Raw genomic sequence first — 18,449 nt, 5'->3', positions numbered from 1 at the left:
AGCCTCAGAGCATAGTAATGAAGAACGGTAGACTTGAGAGCCGGGCATATCTGAGCCGAATCCAGCTCTGACTCTTACCAGTGTGGGTGGACGACTTATTCCTCAGAGCCTCAGTTGCCCTCTCTGTAAGAGGGGAAGACCAGTGATGTCTCTTAGGACTGTCGTGGGCCTAAAGCTTGATATTGTATAAAAAGCACTTAGCAGGGTGTTGGGACGGTGGCAAAGAATCAGGTATAATGCATAGTAGCTATCATGATTGTTAGTATTATCCTTGTTCCCCCCGGCAGAATACATGTGTTCATTTTCCATTTATTGACCAACTAGAGCCAACAGATAATACATTAGCCAAACTTCAGCTTTTTTTTTTGATGGCCATCACAATCTGTTATGCTCTTTTATTTTTATTTTTATTTTGGTTTTAATTCTCTCTGTGTGGGGTCTCTGCAGAGAGGATACATTTTAATAAGAAAAGAATTATTTTACATAGAGACTTCAGTGCTTTGAACTGGGGATATCTCAGCTGCTTTATTTTGTTCCCTTTGAACAGGCCAGTGACCCCAGTACCTTTGAGCTGATACAGAAGATCCACACCCTGCAGAGACGTCTCATCAGCAAGACGGAAGAGGTGGTTGAGAAAGAGCTTCTCCTGCAGGTAGCGTCTTTCTTTTCTGGACTCACTGAGCAAGCGTGTTTTCTGAGCATCACCATCTCTAGGTGCTTTTAGAATGAGCTCTTTGGCAGCGCTGCATGGCCCCATCTTTAACTGTAGATGGCAACAGTGACTCACACACAGAGAACAAACAACATGATTAATTGGTCTTTTATGCTGCCATCACTGATATTTCAAGAATTCTGGAAAATGAAGTTGAAGGCTAGACTTACTGCATTGGGTGATGTGAGCCTTCACTCCCCCCCCCCCCACTTCTCTGCAGTTTTATTTGTCAGATTCTTTTAAATGCTTTTCTTTATGTCTTTATATGGTGGGAAATGCTATGATCTTGATTTTGAAAATAAGCTTTCACATAGAAAGCACAGATGATCTGTCCTCTTGAAGATTTGTGAGATGAACTGGAAGGAAGGCTTCTTTTTGTGGACTTTATGCATTCAGTTATTCTGGAACAATCAGGAATGGTAAAATCATTTTAGGTCCGTGTCTTTGCAAGTGTCAGCTGTCACCACCATTACTGCCATCATGCCAGACTCTGTGCTTGTGGCTTTCCCTACCTGTCTCAGTTCCTCTTCAGAGTTTGGGGGGTGGGGTGGCTATTGTCACCCCCAATCAGTGGATGAGGAGGTTGGGCTCCCGGAGTGAAGCATGGATAAGAATGTAAGCTCTGGGGACACCTGGGTGGCTCAGTGGATTAAGCCTCTGCCTTTGGCTCAAGTCATGATCTCAGGGTCCTGGGATGGAGCCCCGCATTGGGCTCTCTGCTCAGCAGGGAGCCTGCTTCCCCCGCCCCTCTGTCTGCCTCTCTGTCTACTTGTGACTTCTCTCTCTGTCAAATAAATAAATAAAATCTAAAAAAAAGGATGTAAGCTCTGGTGTTCGGTGGACAGGGTTCGAATCCTGCCTCTGCCAATTTATATCTGCGTGAGGTTAACTTCTCGGCACCTCAGGTTCTTAATCTGTGTTATGGGACAATAATAGAACCTGCAGAAAGGGAGGTTGTAAAGATGGAAAGAGCTTAGTATTATGCTTGGTACATAGTGTTTAATAAATATTAGCAACCGTTCTTATTATTTCTAACTCCAAAGCCCATGATCTTAACTGCTGGGTTACCGTTAGGAAGAGCAGGAACTTCTATACCCAAGCAAGGGACTTCTATGCATTTACCCCTTTTCTTTTATGTTTTACCTTCAAAGACGTTGTCTCTGAGGTTGGGTATATATAGGAAGTAACTTTCTAGAGCAGGGCTAGGCTGAATGACCCTTTGGGATCAGCCTCTTCTCTTACAGATAAGCCTGGTGGTTGGGAGGGCAGACTCTGCAGCCGGAAAGATCCCATCTTGAGCCAGCTCCAGGGTCTTATATTACATGACTTTAGGGAGATGTACATAAATTTTCCAAACCTCAGTTTCTCCATCTGTTCAATGGGGACAGTAATACCCTATTTCTTTATAGGAGGAAGCCACTCCCATTAGAGTATAGAGCTTGGAAGTCCTGTTGTAAGGGTAACCAATCCATGCATGGGCACAGGGGTCTGGTGGGTAGTCCGGGCTTTAGGCTGTAACTCCACCGATGCTGCCACAATTCACGTCCAAAGGCCACGCAACTGGGGACTCAAACCAGACCCATCACCTCCAGAGTTCCCACTTTCTATCAGTGCAATACCTTTATGGTTATTATCACATTGTTTTCTTTTAAAAAGAAGGAGATTTTGTTATAAGTTTATATTTCATTGACTGCTTTAATTTTATTACTTCTTTCCTTCTATAGGCTTGGATTTATTGTACTTGTTTTCTACCGTCTTAAGACTGAAGCTTTGCTCATTAATGTTAAATCTACTTTTCTATGAGAAACATCTACAGCTATAAAATGTCCTTTAAATGATTTCTTGAGTTCTTCCCCACAGGGTTTGAAATATGGCATTTTCATTTTCTTTGAGTTCTAAATATTTTCTGTTTTCAGAAATATTTCTCCTTTGAGAGTAAGTCTTAAAAATATCTGCTATTCCTCTTATGGTAATTAAAAGTACAATTTTAAATTCCCCAATATATATGCATTTAAGTTATCTTTTAGTTACTATCTCTCATATTTTTGCACTGTGGTCTGTATTCTGCTGATTCTTTGGAATTTGTTGAAACTTGCTTTGGGACCAATGAAAGTAGTCAGTTTTTGTAACTGGTGCCTGTGTGCTTGAAATTGTTACGTACTCTCTAAATGTTCAAACTTCAGGAGTCTCTGTGATGTTCATTAGATAAACCTCGTTAATTGTGTTGTCCAGATCTATATCTTTCCTAATATTTTTTGTCTGTATAATCACTGAAAAAAAGTTTGGAGATTTATCTATTTCTTGTAGTTCTGTCACTTTTTTTGCTTTAAGTATATTTTAGATTAGGTTCATAAGGTAAGTAAAAAGTTGCAATTGTTATTTCTTCCTGGTTAATTATGCCCTTAATATTACGTGAGAACCTTCTTCAATCCTTAATGTTTTTACTTACAAAATAACCTGTTATTAATACAACTCTATCTGGGATTTTTGTGCATAAGTTCTCTATACTTTTAAACTTTTGATGTCTTTATATTTTAGGTGAGTATCTTGTGATTAAAAAAAAATCCAATCTGATATATTTGTCTTTTGATTGGTATATCTAGTCTATTTGTATTTATTGATAATTTTACTTATTTTCTATGATTAACCCTGATTATTTTAATGCTCAAAAAAAGCCTGTTCCTGCTTTTTTGTTGGATTGAGTTTTCTTTATTCCCCTTTTTGTCCTCCACTGGTTACTCTCTCCTCATTACTCCCTATTCTCCTTTTCCTGGTTTATCCAGTTATTTTCTGAAAAGCCCAGTTATTTTCTGAAAAGCTACCACCATTCAATGTAATTCTCACTCTGTCTTATAGATTTCCTCAAAAGTTGAACACACATTGTAGACATCATGTCTAAGCCAATCCACAGCTGATCCATATGCTTATTCTTAACAACATAAGGATCTGATGTTTTTAACTCCAAATACCACCGTGATCCTGTCAGCAATCATGATTTTTATAGAGTCAATGAATATTTATTCAGATTCACCAAGATGTTTACCAGCTCTTTTGTTTTCTTTGTTTTTCAATTTTTTTTTATAAAGTAAGCCCTATGTCCAACATGGTGCTTGAGCTCACATCCCTGAGATCAAAAGTGACGTGCCCCACCGACTTAGCCAGCTAGGTGGGCTTGGTTCTTTTGTTTTCTATTTCTTCATATCCCCAATTCCTTACATCTAGGTTCCATCTCCTTTTAAAAGTGTATCCTTTCATAATTATTTCAGCGATACATTTTTCAGAGGCTAATACGCTTGTTTGTTTACCTAAAAATATTTTTATTTTTGCCACACTTGTAAGTGATTAAGTTGAAATTCTATTTGTACTCTTAAATGGGCAGAACCCCATGTGAGCACCTAGTGGCGCCGTGGAGAAGTCTGCTGTCAGTCTCGTGATTCTTGCTCCCCTTCAGGCATCCTGCCTTGCTTCTGTTTGGTTGGTAGAGCTTCCCTTTGTCTTTGGTGTCCTGGAGTTTTAGCACCATGCATTTGGTCTGAATGTAGTTTTGCTGACTGTGCTTAGGATTTGCCATTTCCTGAATCTGAATCTGAATTTGTCTTTGAATAGTGTCTCCTTTGTCAGGGCGCCTGAGTGGTGCAGTCAGTTAAGGGTCTGACTCTTGATTTTGGCTCAGGTCATGATCTCACAGTTGTAAGATCAAGACCCATGTAGCCTGGAGTCTTCTTGAGTTTCTCTGTCCCTCTCCCTCTGCCCACCCTCCCCCCCTGGACTATGTGCACACATGCTTGCTCTCTCTCAAATAAGTAAATAAATCTTTAAAAAAAAATTCTCTCTTTTACCTTCTTTATTCACTCCTTCTGGAACTCTTAACCAGATATAGGTTGGATTTTCTCATTCATTCTTCTTTATCTACTGGCCTCTTTGATATTTTCTTCTTTTTATTTCTTATGTTACATTTCTGTAGCTTTGTCTTCTTACTCACTAAGTCTCTCAAGGTGTGCTTATCTGCTAATAGCCAATTGAACAAGATTTCCTTTTCAATGATTTTATTTTTATTTTATATAGGGTTTTTTCCCCCCATATGACTGGTCTTGTTGCTAGTATCCTTTTTTATTTTTTTTCCTTCCCTTATATCTTTAATTATTTTATTTTTATTTTTATTTTTTTTAAGGTTTTATTTATTTATTTGACAGAGATCACAAGTAGGCAGAGAGGCAGAGAGAGAGAAGAGGAAGCAGGTTCCCTGCTGAGCAGAGAGCCCAACTCAGGGCTCGATCCCAGGACTCTAGTCTTTGGCGTGATTCCTTGATCATGACCTGAGCTGAAGGCAGAGGCTTCAACCCACTGAGCCACCCAGGCGCCCCTCTTCAATTATTTTAAACATTTATTTTATAGTCTTCATTCTATTGGCTGAAGGCCTTGGCAATCTTTCCTATCATGTACTGTGACTGCTGACTTTGATTCAGGCTGGATCTTTTTTCTTTTGTGTTGTAATTTTGGATTGTGGACTAATTTCCAGAAAGACTTTATTTCTAGGACTCTGGAATGGTTCAGGTTCATTTGTTTAACCAGGTGCCCAAGGAGATACCATTTGCTTAGGATGATTTTTTGTATTGAATTCTGACCTTGGGGTTTCTTAGACAACTTGGTTCATGTACCCTGGAACCCCAAACTCTTGTGATGGAAGAGTTGTCAATAAAAATTCTCCAGGCAGTCCAAGTGTTTTTCCTCACTCAAAGCCCAGGAGATGTTGTTAGATTTCCTTTGGGTCTTCCTGTCCCAGTGATTGGACTTCTATCTATCATCTCTTTTCACTGAGGGTGTAGCCCTGTTGAGTCCTAAGTTTATGTGGAGGAGTCTCAGTACCAGTTATCCACTTCACACAGGCCTAGCACCTCATTGTTTATCCTTTTATGGCTATTAAAGCCCAAGAAACTTGTTCAGTGAGTCCAGCCACTTGTCCCACTCAACCCCCAGATATTTCTCAACTTATCTAATCCCTAGTTTTTTCATCCATAAAAGGAGGACAGTGATAGTACTTACCCACAGAACTGAATGTGTTAAGTCTACATAGAGATTTGTAGTGTGCTTGGTTATCCTTAACAAAGTTCTCATTAACATTATTAATACCATTAATGTCATTAACCACAAAACAATACAATGTTTTATAGTTCTCCAAGGTTTAACATCCAGCCTCATTCCTCTTTATTCAGTCCTTCGTTGAACCTTTCTTTGGGATGGTTGGGTTGCCCTGTCCCAGCTGTGTATTTCCTTCTGGGGCTTACATATCCCCACACAACATGCCTTGTTATCTCGGGGAAGCCCCAGGTGCACCAGGGGTTTCACAGTTTCTCAGTGTCATCTGTATTTTTTTTAAAGTATTTGAGAAATCCTCTGTCCTTAGAACCTTTTGGAATTAGGAAGATTTTTGGTTGAATTTTTCTGAGCATCAGAACATTTTTGAAATGACTATTTAATTTGTTACATGGTGATGGAGAGACCCTGTCATTTCCCAGCAGCAGATAAGATAGAAGCCAATTTACTCCCAGTAGACTATGAGTTCTTTTTGGAAAGACACTTGATAATTCATCTTTCTAACCCTAATGCCTGATATGGTAGCAGGACACGTAGGAAGTGCTCCATAATGATGGACAGGCTCTTTGCCTGGGCAAACCCTACTCAGCCTTTAAGCCTTAGCTTAAATGCTATTTCTTTGGGGCGAAGTGTCCCTGTTCCTAGGTTTGGTCTCCTGGTACATGTTCCCATATCTTGACTTCTCTTTCATGCCCTCCTTGCACTTATAATTAACAAAACAATTGTAATTATGTGTTTAATGACTCCTGCTAGACCATAAGCTTCACAAAAGCGGTGCCTGTGTCTGTCTTGATGATCATTTCATTCCTAGTTTCTTGCCCACAGACAGATATTTGTTTGGTGTCTGATTAGATGTTGGAAGAATGGTGGTCATTCAGTAAGTGGTAGGTCTCATAGCTATTTAAGTTCTGTCTTTGAGCTCTGAGAGGTTATGGGAATTATTCTTCCTGTTGTCTTTGCATTTTTGTTACTAACTTCTAACTTTGTAGGAGTCTGGTATTTACTGTGGGTTTATGGATCTATAAACTTAATGCAAACTGTCAGTGTCCTCTTTGTGTGCCAAGGCATGCTGATTCATGGGGTGTAGTCAAAGTTCTGCCCTTGCTCGGGGTTAAGGTGAAATGGTTCTTGAGCTTGACTTTACAACTTTAGTGGTAAGATGAAGAAGTCTGAGTTCTTGCAAGAATTGGAATCCAAGGTGTGGATAGGAAGGATTTCTTTTTTTTGCCTACCAGTCTACCCTTCAGGGGGGGCAGAGATAATGCAATCATACCTGAGACGAGCCTCTTGGTATACTCTTCTTTGTTTTTAATGCATTTATTCCTCATCTCTTCTGAATCGCTCTGTGTTAATGACTTCTTTAAAAATCAGAACAGCATCTGTAGGATTAGGCAGGCATATGTGCTATGAAAGACTGCCATCCATTCATTCCCCAAGTATCATTACAACATCATCATCATCATCATCAAGATGGTATTCCAAATAATGGTATAAGGCATGATGGCACTAGAGTAGGAAGCCTTAACCTTTTGCCAGAGGCACTTAAACACACAAGAAACAGAGCAGTTGGGACTTGTTTTTTTCCAAGTGTTTAAATATGGAGTAGCAAGCTCAAATATACTCACACTTAAGACTAGACAGGTAACAAGAAAGACCACAGTAAACGGTGTGTCACGATCAGAAATGGCAATATGAAATGGACAGGAACCTCCAAGTCAGAGGCAAAAGGGAGTGCTGGAGACTGCAGGCCATGGGGGTCTGTGGGTCCCATCTCTAGGAAGCAGCTAACCCTACCCTAGTTCACAGTCCTCTCATGTCATCAGATCTTTAATTTTTCAAGAATAACTTGAAATGTGGATTTTTATGTTTCCTATACTAAATTTTGAGTATTGGTGACTTTAGAACATTGTATGGACTTCCCAGAAACACATCTACCACCCTTGATCCACAGGAGGCTCGTTTGTAACCCCTAGCTTCAAGGCCTGCGGGAGAAAGAGATTTAAAGGAACAGCAGGAGCACAATTAGCTTTATTTGTTTCAATTTCTTTGATCTAGTCCTTTGTCGTGATTCCTTGATGGAAGTACAGAGCTTATAAAAATCAAAAGAGAAAGAGGAGATGAGGAGGGAAGAGGAGAGTCTGCAGGTGGTTTATGGTGATAGACAGAGGTGAATGGAGCTGGGTTCTTTCCGAGGAGGCAAGCAAAAAAGATGGAGAAACCTGGGGTGTCTTTCATGGGGCCAGCCATGTCTGGATATAATAGAAATGGACCTTCTTTTTCTTTTTAAAAATATTTTTATTTGTTTATTTCAGAGAGAGAGAGTGAACACACAAGTTGGTGGGGACAAATAGGGGCAGAGGGAGAGGGAGAAGCAGACTCCCCGCTGAGCAGGGAGCCTGATGCAGGACTCCATCCCAGGACCCTGGGATCATGACCTGAGCTAAAGGCAGATGCTTAACTGACTGAACCACCCAGGCTCCCAGAGATGAACTTTCTTAAGATGTCCTTTCCCCTGCTGCTGATGTCTCTGTCTTAATTGCATGTTACAAGCTTTTCTAAAATAGAAGAGGAATTCCCTGAATTGTTAGAAAGACCAGGGGTTGCCTCTTGAACATCTGATGCACAGGCAGCAGGTGTATTGCCGGTGTCCACTCAACGAATAGTTTCTGAGCGCCGTCTATGTGCAAGGGCACCAGGGGCTCCAGGTTTCCATTTGATCTTGGTCTTGGAAGACCTTGGGGCTCTGCAGCCACAGTGCAGTATAACAAGGGCTGTGATTCTGTCCAGGATATTACAGGGCCCTGAAAAAAACTTCAGTGTGGTCAGTAGCCCCAGTGTGGATTCCCCAAATCAGAAAATGAAACATGGTGAGGATTCTAGTGGTTTGGGCGATGGTCTCAGAAGGCTGGAATGAGGGAGCAGGAGAGTGAGACTGGGAAGGAGGAAAAGCCAGTCGAGGGAGGGGACAGCTGGTCACCTTGTGGACATCTGAGTTCCAGTGCTACTGGAAGTTCTCTGAGGATGCTCACTGTAACTACTGCAGAGTTGTCTTGTCAAAGGAGGGGAGACTGAGATACTGTTCATTGACTCCCATTCCCCAGTGGTTGAAAGTCATCCCCAGGGGCACTGGGCTCCTTCTGAAAGCAGATTGAAATTCTTTAGTTGTATCTGTGCCCACGTCTGAGGAAGCCCTGGCCTGAGGCAGGAAAGCTGACTCCATCTGCACTTGAGGCAGAAGCCGCCAGTGTACTCCAGGAAATGAAGGCCGTGCTGATGTGCCAGGCCCTTCATCCATGGCTGAAATTTTGAGATGGTCTGAGAGGATGAGACTCGGGGCTGCTGTAGGGGATGAGGTTTCCTGACAGGTCCTGAAGACCAGCAACCAGTAGACCCTCTTCCTCCCAGTCCCTTACTCACTTAGCTTCTCACTGAGTGGTAAATTGCCAGTCCAACTTCAGGAAAGGCAGTGGCCATTTCCCCAGCCAAGTTCCTGCTTGGCCTTCCCCCATTCCACAAACCTCCTGGCATTTCAGTTGACATCCAGGAACCAGACGACACGGTCCTACTGTGGTTCATTTAAAAGATGGCGCCCTGGTTTTGCTCTAATCACAGTCATCTTTTACTGCATGATTCCTGTGTGCTGGGCTCTGTGCTTTTCCCTAACACAGACCTTTGGTGTGGTTGAGCGCACAGTGAACGACAGCTGGCCAGATGGGAGGGCGACATAATGCGTGATTCACCCGAGGAGGAGGTACAGTTTGGGGGAAAGGAAATAAACTCATCCTTCACACCATGAACATTGGGTTATCTTACCCAGAACACTCATTGTACAGATGAGAACACGGAAGCCTTGCCCTTGATAGGTAGACTGGAAGAGTTAATTACTTCAGGGGGCTGTGATGCATGGGAGCACACCCCCTACCAAAATGACACACTGAAATGACCCAAGTGAGCAAGGTACTTTGGTAACATTCAGGTTTGTGTGGCTTCGGGAATTGTCATCTGCATTCTCCACTGTTTCCTCTGCCTAGCAGTCTGGGGCACGGGCCTGTCCCTCAGTTAAATAAATAAGGAGCCGAACTGGAAATTGCTGCTTCTTTGTTGGCATCTGGGTCCTGCCCTTTCAAGGTGAACTTTCTCCCTAAGTTAATTTTATGACTGACTAGATGCAAGTCTGGTTTACTTAACTGTAAAATGGACTGAACGGTAGGAAGGTTTGAATGGATCAACACAAGACCCTAGCTGTACAGGGGAACAAGCCACCTACAGTACATTTTAAGATCATTCTTTGGTAAAGATCTTTATTTTTCCTGATCTTCTGATTATCTTACATTTATAGGACATTTACAGTGTGTTAGGCATTCTTTTAAATGTTTTATATATGGATTATTTCATTTAATCATCCTCATACCCCTATGAGATGAGAGCTGTGACCTTACCCCTTTACCAGCAGGAAATGTGAGGCACAGGAAGGAAGGTTGAGAGACTTGCCCCCAAGGCCACACACCTGGCACCTGGTGGACTTATGAGTCTGACTTCAGCAGTGTGGCTCCAAAGGCTCTTCATCATGGAAAACCATGGCCATTGATTCATCCCACATAGACCACTTTCGTCATTAATGGGCAAAATTCACATTTCTCACTACATGTAGAGCCTGACTACTCCAAGCCTGGCCCTAAGACCAATGGTATTGCAGCATCTAAGAGATTTTTAGAAATGCAGACTCTCAGGACCTCGCCAAGCTTAATGAATCAGAATCTGGATTTTTAAAAAATTTATTTATTTATTTTCAGCATAACAGTATTCATTATTTTTTCACCACACCCAGTGCTCCATGCAATCCGTGCCTTCTATAATACTCACTGCCTGGTACCCCAACTTCCCACCACCCCTGCCACTTCAAACCCCTCAGATTGTTTTTCAGAGTCCATAGTCTCTCATGATTCACCCCCCCCCCTTCCAATTTCTCCCAACTCCCTGAATCTGGATTTAAACAAGATCCCCAGGAATGCAGGATACTGGTTCTTTGTAAGAGCTATGGTTCGGGAAGGAGCCTTATGACTCCTGGTTTTTAGGTGCGTGGTCTTGCTTTTTGCCTACGCTTTCAACACTTCAGATTCTCTCTGAAACCTGAAAGGCTTGAGGCATGTTTTAGGGTCCCATAAACTCTCGATGGCTAGTGTTGTTAGTACAAAAAGTCTAGAATGTGTCTTTGTTGATAGAGACGTGAAAAACCTTGATCCTGTTTGATGGTAGCCTGGTTGGATTTGGCAGAAGCTGCAGAGAGCTTTGAAGAGTGGAGGGGAATGGCAGTTGCAGTTTACGTTTATAGCACGCTGAGTACGTGCCCAGCTGCTCTGTACTGAAGCATTTTGCTTTCACCGTGACTGCAGGAAGCCCAGATGAGCTGGTGTTCTTACTGTTTCTGTTTTACAGAGGGGGGAACTGAAGCTCCACAAGAGAACTTGCTTAAGAGTTTATGGCTAAGAATGACCAGAGCTGTCATTATAAACCAGGGTTTGGTAAGCGATGACCCAACAAGGCCCACACCAAGAATGTTATTTATACATCTAAGGGGTTGGGAAAAAAATGGAAAGAATGATCCCATTCCTTGACATGTAAAAATGAAATGAAAAGCATCTCACATTTCTGTGTCCACAAACCCATTATGGGCGCATGCCACATTCATCCATTTCTGTATCTTGTCCCGTTCCTTTTGTGCTCGAGCAGCAGAGCTTCCGAGTGTGGCCCACAGAGCCCATGAAAGTTACTCCCTGGGCTTTTACAGAAAAGACTCATCAACTGCACTTCTAAACCTTTGTCACCAGAACCAATCACCACGGTTCTGCGGGGCCTCCCAGGAAAAGCCCCCGAGCATTTTATTTCTATGACTACATCCCCCTCCCCCAATTCCAAAAGGAATTGTTCAATTAGGAAAGAACTGCTTTAAGATCTGGAAGGCAGAATTTTACTATCGCGGCGCAGTTGCTGCTGGGATAGCCTGCACCAGACATAATTCTCTCCTGCTCTGTGGACAGATAACGAAGTGCTTATCTTCTGCAAACCCGAGCTGATGGTGTCAGAGATGCTCCCTCCCCAGCCAGGCCGAGGGACAGAAAGGCACTGCGAAATCTGGCTGAATGCCCACCTGCAGGGTTTTGGTCTATTTCAAAATTGAATGGAAAGAGAGTAAGAGGAAAAAGGGAGACACCTTCCACCAAGTCTTGCTGACCTCGCCAGAGAATAGTGAAAGTGTTGGTTGAGGAGGTTTCTTCCCAAGCCTGCTCCTTGCGGGCTGCTGCCCTGCCATCCCCTCGTCCTGAGACTTCCTGGGGGATGTCTGCTGTCCTGCACCTGCTCCTCATGTGTCAGGGAGGTTGGGAGGAGCAGCGGGAGACGGGCTGTGCAGAAAACAGAGTGCCAATGCCAGCCATAAACCAAGATGTGCATACATCCCTGTTGGCTGCTTGTGGGGCGCTGTATGCCTGCCTACATCAGGTGTGTGTAAGGGCATCAGTGTGAACACTCGAAGAGCTGGCTTCCTATGTGGCTCGTGTATGACCGTCTAGCACTACAGCGACCACGAATGTCTGTTGGGCACGTTGTTGAAGTGCTTTCTGTGCTTTGTGTCTCCGTAGTTCCCAAATGCTGATCTGGGGGACCAGAGAATGTGTATGTTCCCAAACATCAGTGTTTCATTGGTTTGTAATGTAACGAGCGCAATGACGGGGTAGCATAAGGCCAATTTTACTTTTTAATTTTGGGGACTTCATTGTTCACCCGCCGCGTTCTTCTTTCTCTCTTTTGGAGATGGAAAGTGTTACGTAATTTTTGAAATGGCATTCTATTTTTGTGCATTCCTTCCCTTTATGAAGTGCTTGGTGAGTGCTCCTAAAATTTCCTATTTGTTGAGAGCGTGGATCCTATTGCTGGAGGACTACGGTTTGAATCCTGACTCCACCGTGAGCTCTGAACCCCTGGCTGGGTTACTTAACCTGTCAGTGGTAACTCGGTTTCCTCATTCATCAGGGAGGGATAATCGTAGCTATCTCATGGGGTTGCTGGAGGGATTATATTAATATATGTAAAATATTTAGGGTAGTCCCTAGACCAGAACAAGCACTGCATTAGAATTTTCTAGTAGTCTTTTTCTTTTTCATGTTAAAACTTAGCAGCAGAAGAAATTAATAAGACTATGCTGGTGTTTTCAAGAGCTAAGCTGGGGGGTGCCTGGGTGGCTTAGTCATTAAGCATCTACCTTTAGATCAGGTCCTGATCCCAGGGTCCTGGGATCGAGCCCCATATTGGGCTCTCAGCTCGGTGGGAAGCCTGCTTCTCCCTCTCCCACTTCCCCTGCTTGTGTTCCCTTTCTCTCTGTGTCTCTCTCTGTCAGTTAAATAAATAAAATCTTAAAAAAAAAAAAAGAGCTAAGCTGAGGGGGCGCGGTGGAGTTATACACATCTGAGACATCTAAAACGAAGGCGCTCCGACTTTATCTCTTCCTCTCTGCAACAGCCCCATTTAACAGATGAAGGAGTTAAAGGCCTCAGAAAATGTCTGCCAGCCTCAAAATAGGGCAATTGTGCAGGACCCGCTGGTCACTTTGGTGGGATGAGGCTTTTCTTATGCCCATGTTTGGGGCTTTTCTTAAAATTGTGTTCTGCTTCATGTAAGGTGAATATGGTGAATATGGTTCTAACCTGGGTCCCTTCACGCTTGCCTAGGTCTACTTAATGCGCTCAGTTATCATCTGCTTTCTATTCCCTCTCACTAGTTCTCTATCAATGTGCCAGGAATAACTTCCCGGGGCATTAGAGTCCTGCAAGCATTAAGAGTTTCTTAAAAAAAGATTAGCTCTGGTAGGCTCCATTAGGCAGACAGAGGTTAAAAACCAGTTTATACCTTTAGCCACGAGTCCCTTAAACACTTGTGATTTTAGCCAACCCAAGGAGATACTCAGCTCACGCGTGCACTAGAGCTTTGATTGGCTTTAGAAAGGGTTTTGTTCACGTTACTTGCTTTGAAACAAGTGGTTTTCAAGAGGGGCTGTGTGGATGGATTCCCTTCTCCTTGCTCTTGTTTTCTTCTCAGTATTAAGAGGATTGAGGCAGTTTAAATTGTCAGGAATCCAAGAAATAGCGGGCCTGATTCCAGAGGTTTCATTAACGAAGGACAGACAGATACTTAATGTGCAGCAGACATCAAACCTCTCTCCTCTCCTCAAGGGAACACTTTCTCCACCTGCAGGAAATAAGGAACTTCTGCCCAACCATCCACCTGTTTTTCCAGCCCTTCCATGACTCTCTTCTCCCCCGCACCCCACCTGCATACCCCTCAAGACCAGGAAGGGAGGCATTGCTAATCTGATGGGCACATAATCACAGGAGGCCTGCGCCATATATTGCTGGCAGGCCAGGCCACGGTGTGTTACAGAGGCCCTGCCCATGTGCTGAAGCTCCCTTGCTCTCCCAGTCTCTGTCAAGGTCTGCGGGCCAGAGCAAGACCCACCGTGTCCACCGCCCATTCCAATTCCTCTATATTTTTGCCTAGGTGGGTCAGTATCATTGAGTCTCTTCTGTCTGGTCCTCTGGGATTCAAGAAGAAGAGAACAAGTCTCTTGGTGCAGGCAATTTCTCAGCCCAGTGGACTGGAGAGGCCTTTCATGGGGGATGCGGTTAGGGAGATATCATGTAGACAAGCCTACTGATTAGGAGCTCGGACTCTTGAGCAAATCAGGTTTGTGAGTTCAAGCTCCTTCCTAATACCATGCAGCCCTGAGCAAGTTGCTTAACTTTCTTAAGCTTCAGTGTCTGATTTGTAAAATACAGATGATAATAATCCCTTCCACATGAGGTTTTGTATAGATTAAATGAGATGGTCTTGACCAAGCCCATAGGCCAAGGCTTACGCTAAATAAATGTTAGCTGCCAATGTCATGGCGTCACATTTTGGATGAAGATTTTGGAAGGATCTCCCCAGCAGTGGCTTATCTAGGTGGCTTAGTATAACAACTCAGCATTTCACATGTGACCTCACTTTCAGGAATAATTGCTAGAGCCATCTATTCTTAGGGCAGCCTTTCATTTCTCCTCTATGGTAAGCAGGCCATAAATCGGTGTGTTCACGGAATGGGTTCTGTGGTAACCTCGGGATCAGTTAGCTCTTGCTGTACAACAAACATCTAAAACTTAGCAACTTAACACACTACTCACTTATTAGACCATGATTCTATCAGTTGACCGTTTGGACTGGGCTCACTTAGCCAGTTCTTCTGTTGGGCTTGCCTGGGCCCACTCATGTTGCCATGTTGGACCCATTCAGGCAACAGGATTTGGGAGCTGGTTGATCTAAATGATGTCATTCACATGGTAAGAGGTTGGTGCTGGCAGCTGGCTGGGATGATGGCAGCAACAGGACCATGTCTCCACACTGCTAGCTCAGGTTTATTCTCATAATGACAGTATCAGGTTATCTAAGGGCAGCAAGAAAGGACAAGCCCCAACATGGGCTTTGAGCCTCCATTTCTGTCAACTTGCTCATGTACCATCGGCCAAAGCAAGTCACATGGCCAAGGTAAATGTGGGAGACAGCTGTCTTAAGATCATGGATACATGCAGCCATTATTGCAGGAATATCCCCCAGTTTCTTATCTTTGGTGAGTTTGAGTGGAAATATGTTGCATTTAAGCATTCAAGTGGTTCAAGATTTCTTTTTTTCAATCCTTTGTCAGATATGGTATTTTAATGTGCCTGGCATCTGGTTGCTATCCTTGGATTTTATTGCTGACATGCTTTTCTTTTCTTTAATCTTTTATTCCCATTATTTGGGAAATTATAGTTTGCTGCAGGACATAGTTCTTTTTATAGGAGGAACAGCTGTGATGTCATAACTGAGCATATTTCCTTAGGGATATGCATTTATCCCCATGCATTTGGAAAAATGATCCACAATCAATTTGTTCATTTCTATTTTGGTGTCTGACTTCATATTGAATCAGAGCAAATATGTGAGCTAAAAATGTATTAGTTGATAAATTAATCTCTAAAGAATGTTATTTACCATTTTCTTTTGATTTCTATTATTGAGCTCTAATAGGTGATGGGATTTTTAAAAAAGAATTAATTTTCTCTCTTTTATAAGGGTCAGTTGGCAGTTTCATAAAACCAATTGAGAAGGAGAATAAGGAGTTTCTGATATCAGAAAGTATTCAAGTCTTTTCATTAGAGGAGTGTTTAAGCAGGAATTTTTTTTTTTTTTAGTAAAAAACCAAATGCAATAATATGACTAGTAACTGAAAATAGAAATAAATAGATTACTTAGAGTCCAAACAAAACATTTCCAATAAAGAATTTCTCAGTGGAACATTTAGATTCTTATTGAATCTGTATATAATTATATTTTACTCCCCAAACAAAACGGATTTTCAGTGATAAATGTTTTTGGACAGTAGCAAAATTCAATTCAGTTGATTTCAAGATGCAGATTTATTTGTGAAATTAGAAGAAAACAGGCGCCCACCTGGGGGGAGTCCTGTCTATTTTAGCTACTCCGTTGGTGTTTCACCCAGAAATACCTCAGAGATAGAGGTGTTTCTTACAAGGATGAGAAAAATTGCAGCTGGAGCAGAAATTAATTTGTATTTATAGTCCAAACACCTACATGAATCCTTAATCTGCTTTTTTATGATTTTAGGGGAATTTATAGAATCGTTTAGATTGGAAGAAATCTCCAGTGGGTCATCAAGTTTCCTCTCCTTATAATGGCAGCACTGATTTTATTATCCTTAAGCAGCTCTGATAGATGGGTGTCAAGTCTGGCTCATGTTTCATGCATTTAAAAATGTATATTCCCTAGCCTGAGTGTATTTAATGTGTAGGAGACAGACCGAGAGCTGCGTATATGCCCAGGAGACCTTTTCTGAGTTTCTGACACATAGTCTTCTCTGGAACAGATGCCAAATATGTAGCATATTAAGCATTATATTGATGCCATCAAACTAAGTTTGCTTTTGGCTTCTGACAATGGGAACTATTTTTCCCAGTGTGGATAGGCACTGAGCATGCTCTCTGTTCTGAGATGGGAATAGAAAATCGTTCCCTCTTGAATGCTCTTTGTCCTGCATAATCCAGGGATCTACCATCCCCACAATTAAGAGAGCCTTTTTGGAAGACCAACTATGAACCAAAAGGTATTTGGGGGTGTTTCTAATGTCTGTCGATGTCTGTGAGACACAAAGGAATATGAGACATGGTCCTTACCTGCAAGAAATTTATATTCTGGTTCAGAAGATTTCTGAGGTATATCTGAGGAAAAAATGAGACTGGTCTCTATGAGCAGTGTCTAAAAAATCCAGACTCTCACTTTGCGGTTCCCCTTAGTGAACAATGCCCAATTATGCATCATTATGTTATACTGGATACTGACAATAGTCAGTGTCCAATTATGCAGAAGAGACACTGTCTGGGAGAAAATATGATGTGGTGTTTGTTGTTTAAACAACTGTAAGGCCCAAAGGGGTAACAGTAGGGGAGATGAGTAAGAACTGGCTTCCTCATGGACAAAGAAGATATGATTGGGCCGGACTTTGACCTGTTAAAATTACTTATCCGACCATTTCCTAAAAATATGTCTTGAAGAGGAATGGGGTGGCAATGGAGAGCTCAGACCTAGTTTTGAGTCCTGGTTTTGCTGACGTCCAGCTTTGTGACCCTGAGCAAGCAACTTACTCTCTCAAGGCCCAGCGGTAGAATGGTCAGAGTAATTGCACCAGGTTTGTAGGGTTGTAGTGAGGACGAAATGAGAGAACTCATTCAAACTCTCTCGGCTAGTCACACAGGGTAGTAAGAGCTAACTGCACATGACAGTGATGGCCCTGGTGTGGGAAAGTTTTCTTGAAGGAGGCACATTTGGAAATAAGTGAAAGGGGCATTTTGGGTGGAGGGAAAATGAAGAGTCATAGTTCTGAGATGGGTTGACTCTGTTTGGGGTGTGGAGGTGGGGTGGAGTAGCAGGGACATACAGCTAGCTATTTGGTGTCAGAGTACCTTTGACTATGTTAGGTGGGGACCAAATATGTGGTCTTAGAGACCAAGGACAGACGTTCAGCCTGCTCCCAGAGGCAAGCATGGACTAATTGTGGTAATGACTGCAGCTCCCGTGGCAGAGGGTGGTAGATTTTAAATGTCTATTGTATTATGGCTGTGTCCAATCCTGTGGTGGATCCTCTAGTTTATGTATTATTTTTAATTCTCACAATAATTTTTACTATTTGTGTGTTAGGCCAGTTTTGAAAATGAGGAAATGGAGGCTCGGCATGATTAAGTAATATGGTCTAAGTCACAGAGTTAACCAGTGGAAGAAGTGGGTCTCAGACCCGTGGAGTCTCTGGTGAGAAATCAATCTATATTCTAGCCCAGCTCGGTTAGTCTTCCAGGCCTGTGTTCTGCTGGACAATAACTAGTCAGAGGAGTGACATAGTATACTTGACTGGAAGGAAAGACTGAAAGGGACAAGGGACTGGGCTGAAGGAGCAGCCAAGAGGCTGTTGTAATTTGGACCCAAATTACTGAGTATATTGGTAAGAGACAGGCATTGACAGTGAAGAGAAAGGAATAAATCAGTGAGATCTTTAAAAAGACCTACT

At 42.6% G+C, this 18,449-nt stretch overlaps 1 protein-coding gene across 4 annotated transcripts in view; it reads left to right on the top strand.

The window, feature by feature from the left end:
- CFAP58 (cilia and flagella associated protein 58) overlaps positions 1-18,449 on the top strand; it is a 121,324-nt gene that overhangs the window by 75,693 nt on the left and 27,182 nt on the right. For all 4 annotated transcript variants that reach the window (XM_013054570.2, XM_013054569.2, XM_045068984.1 and 1 more), the window contains one exon: positions 548-652. In XM_013054570.2, the coding sequence (XP_012910024.1) occupies positions 548-652 (105 nt within the window). The remainder of the gene's footprint in view (positions 1-547; positions 653-18,449) is intronic.

This window comes from Mustela putorius, unplaced genomic scaffold, assembly GCF_011764305.1.
Source record: "Mustela putorius furo isolate JIRA1106 unplaced genomic scaffold, ASM1176430v1.1 tig00003909_pilon_pilon_pilon, whole genome shotgun sequence".
Classification (NCBI taxonomy): Eukaryota; Metazoa; Chordata; class Mammalia; order Carnivora; family Mustelidae; genus Mustela; species Mustela putorius.
Note: the sequence above shows the minus strand (reverse complement) of the source record. Positions and strands in the feature narration are given on the sequence as shown.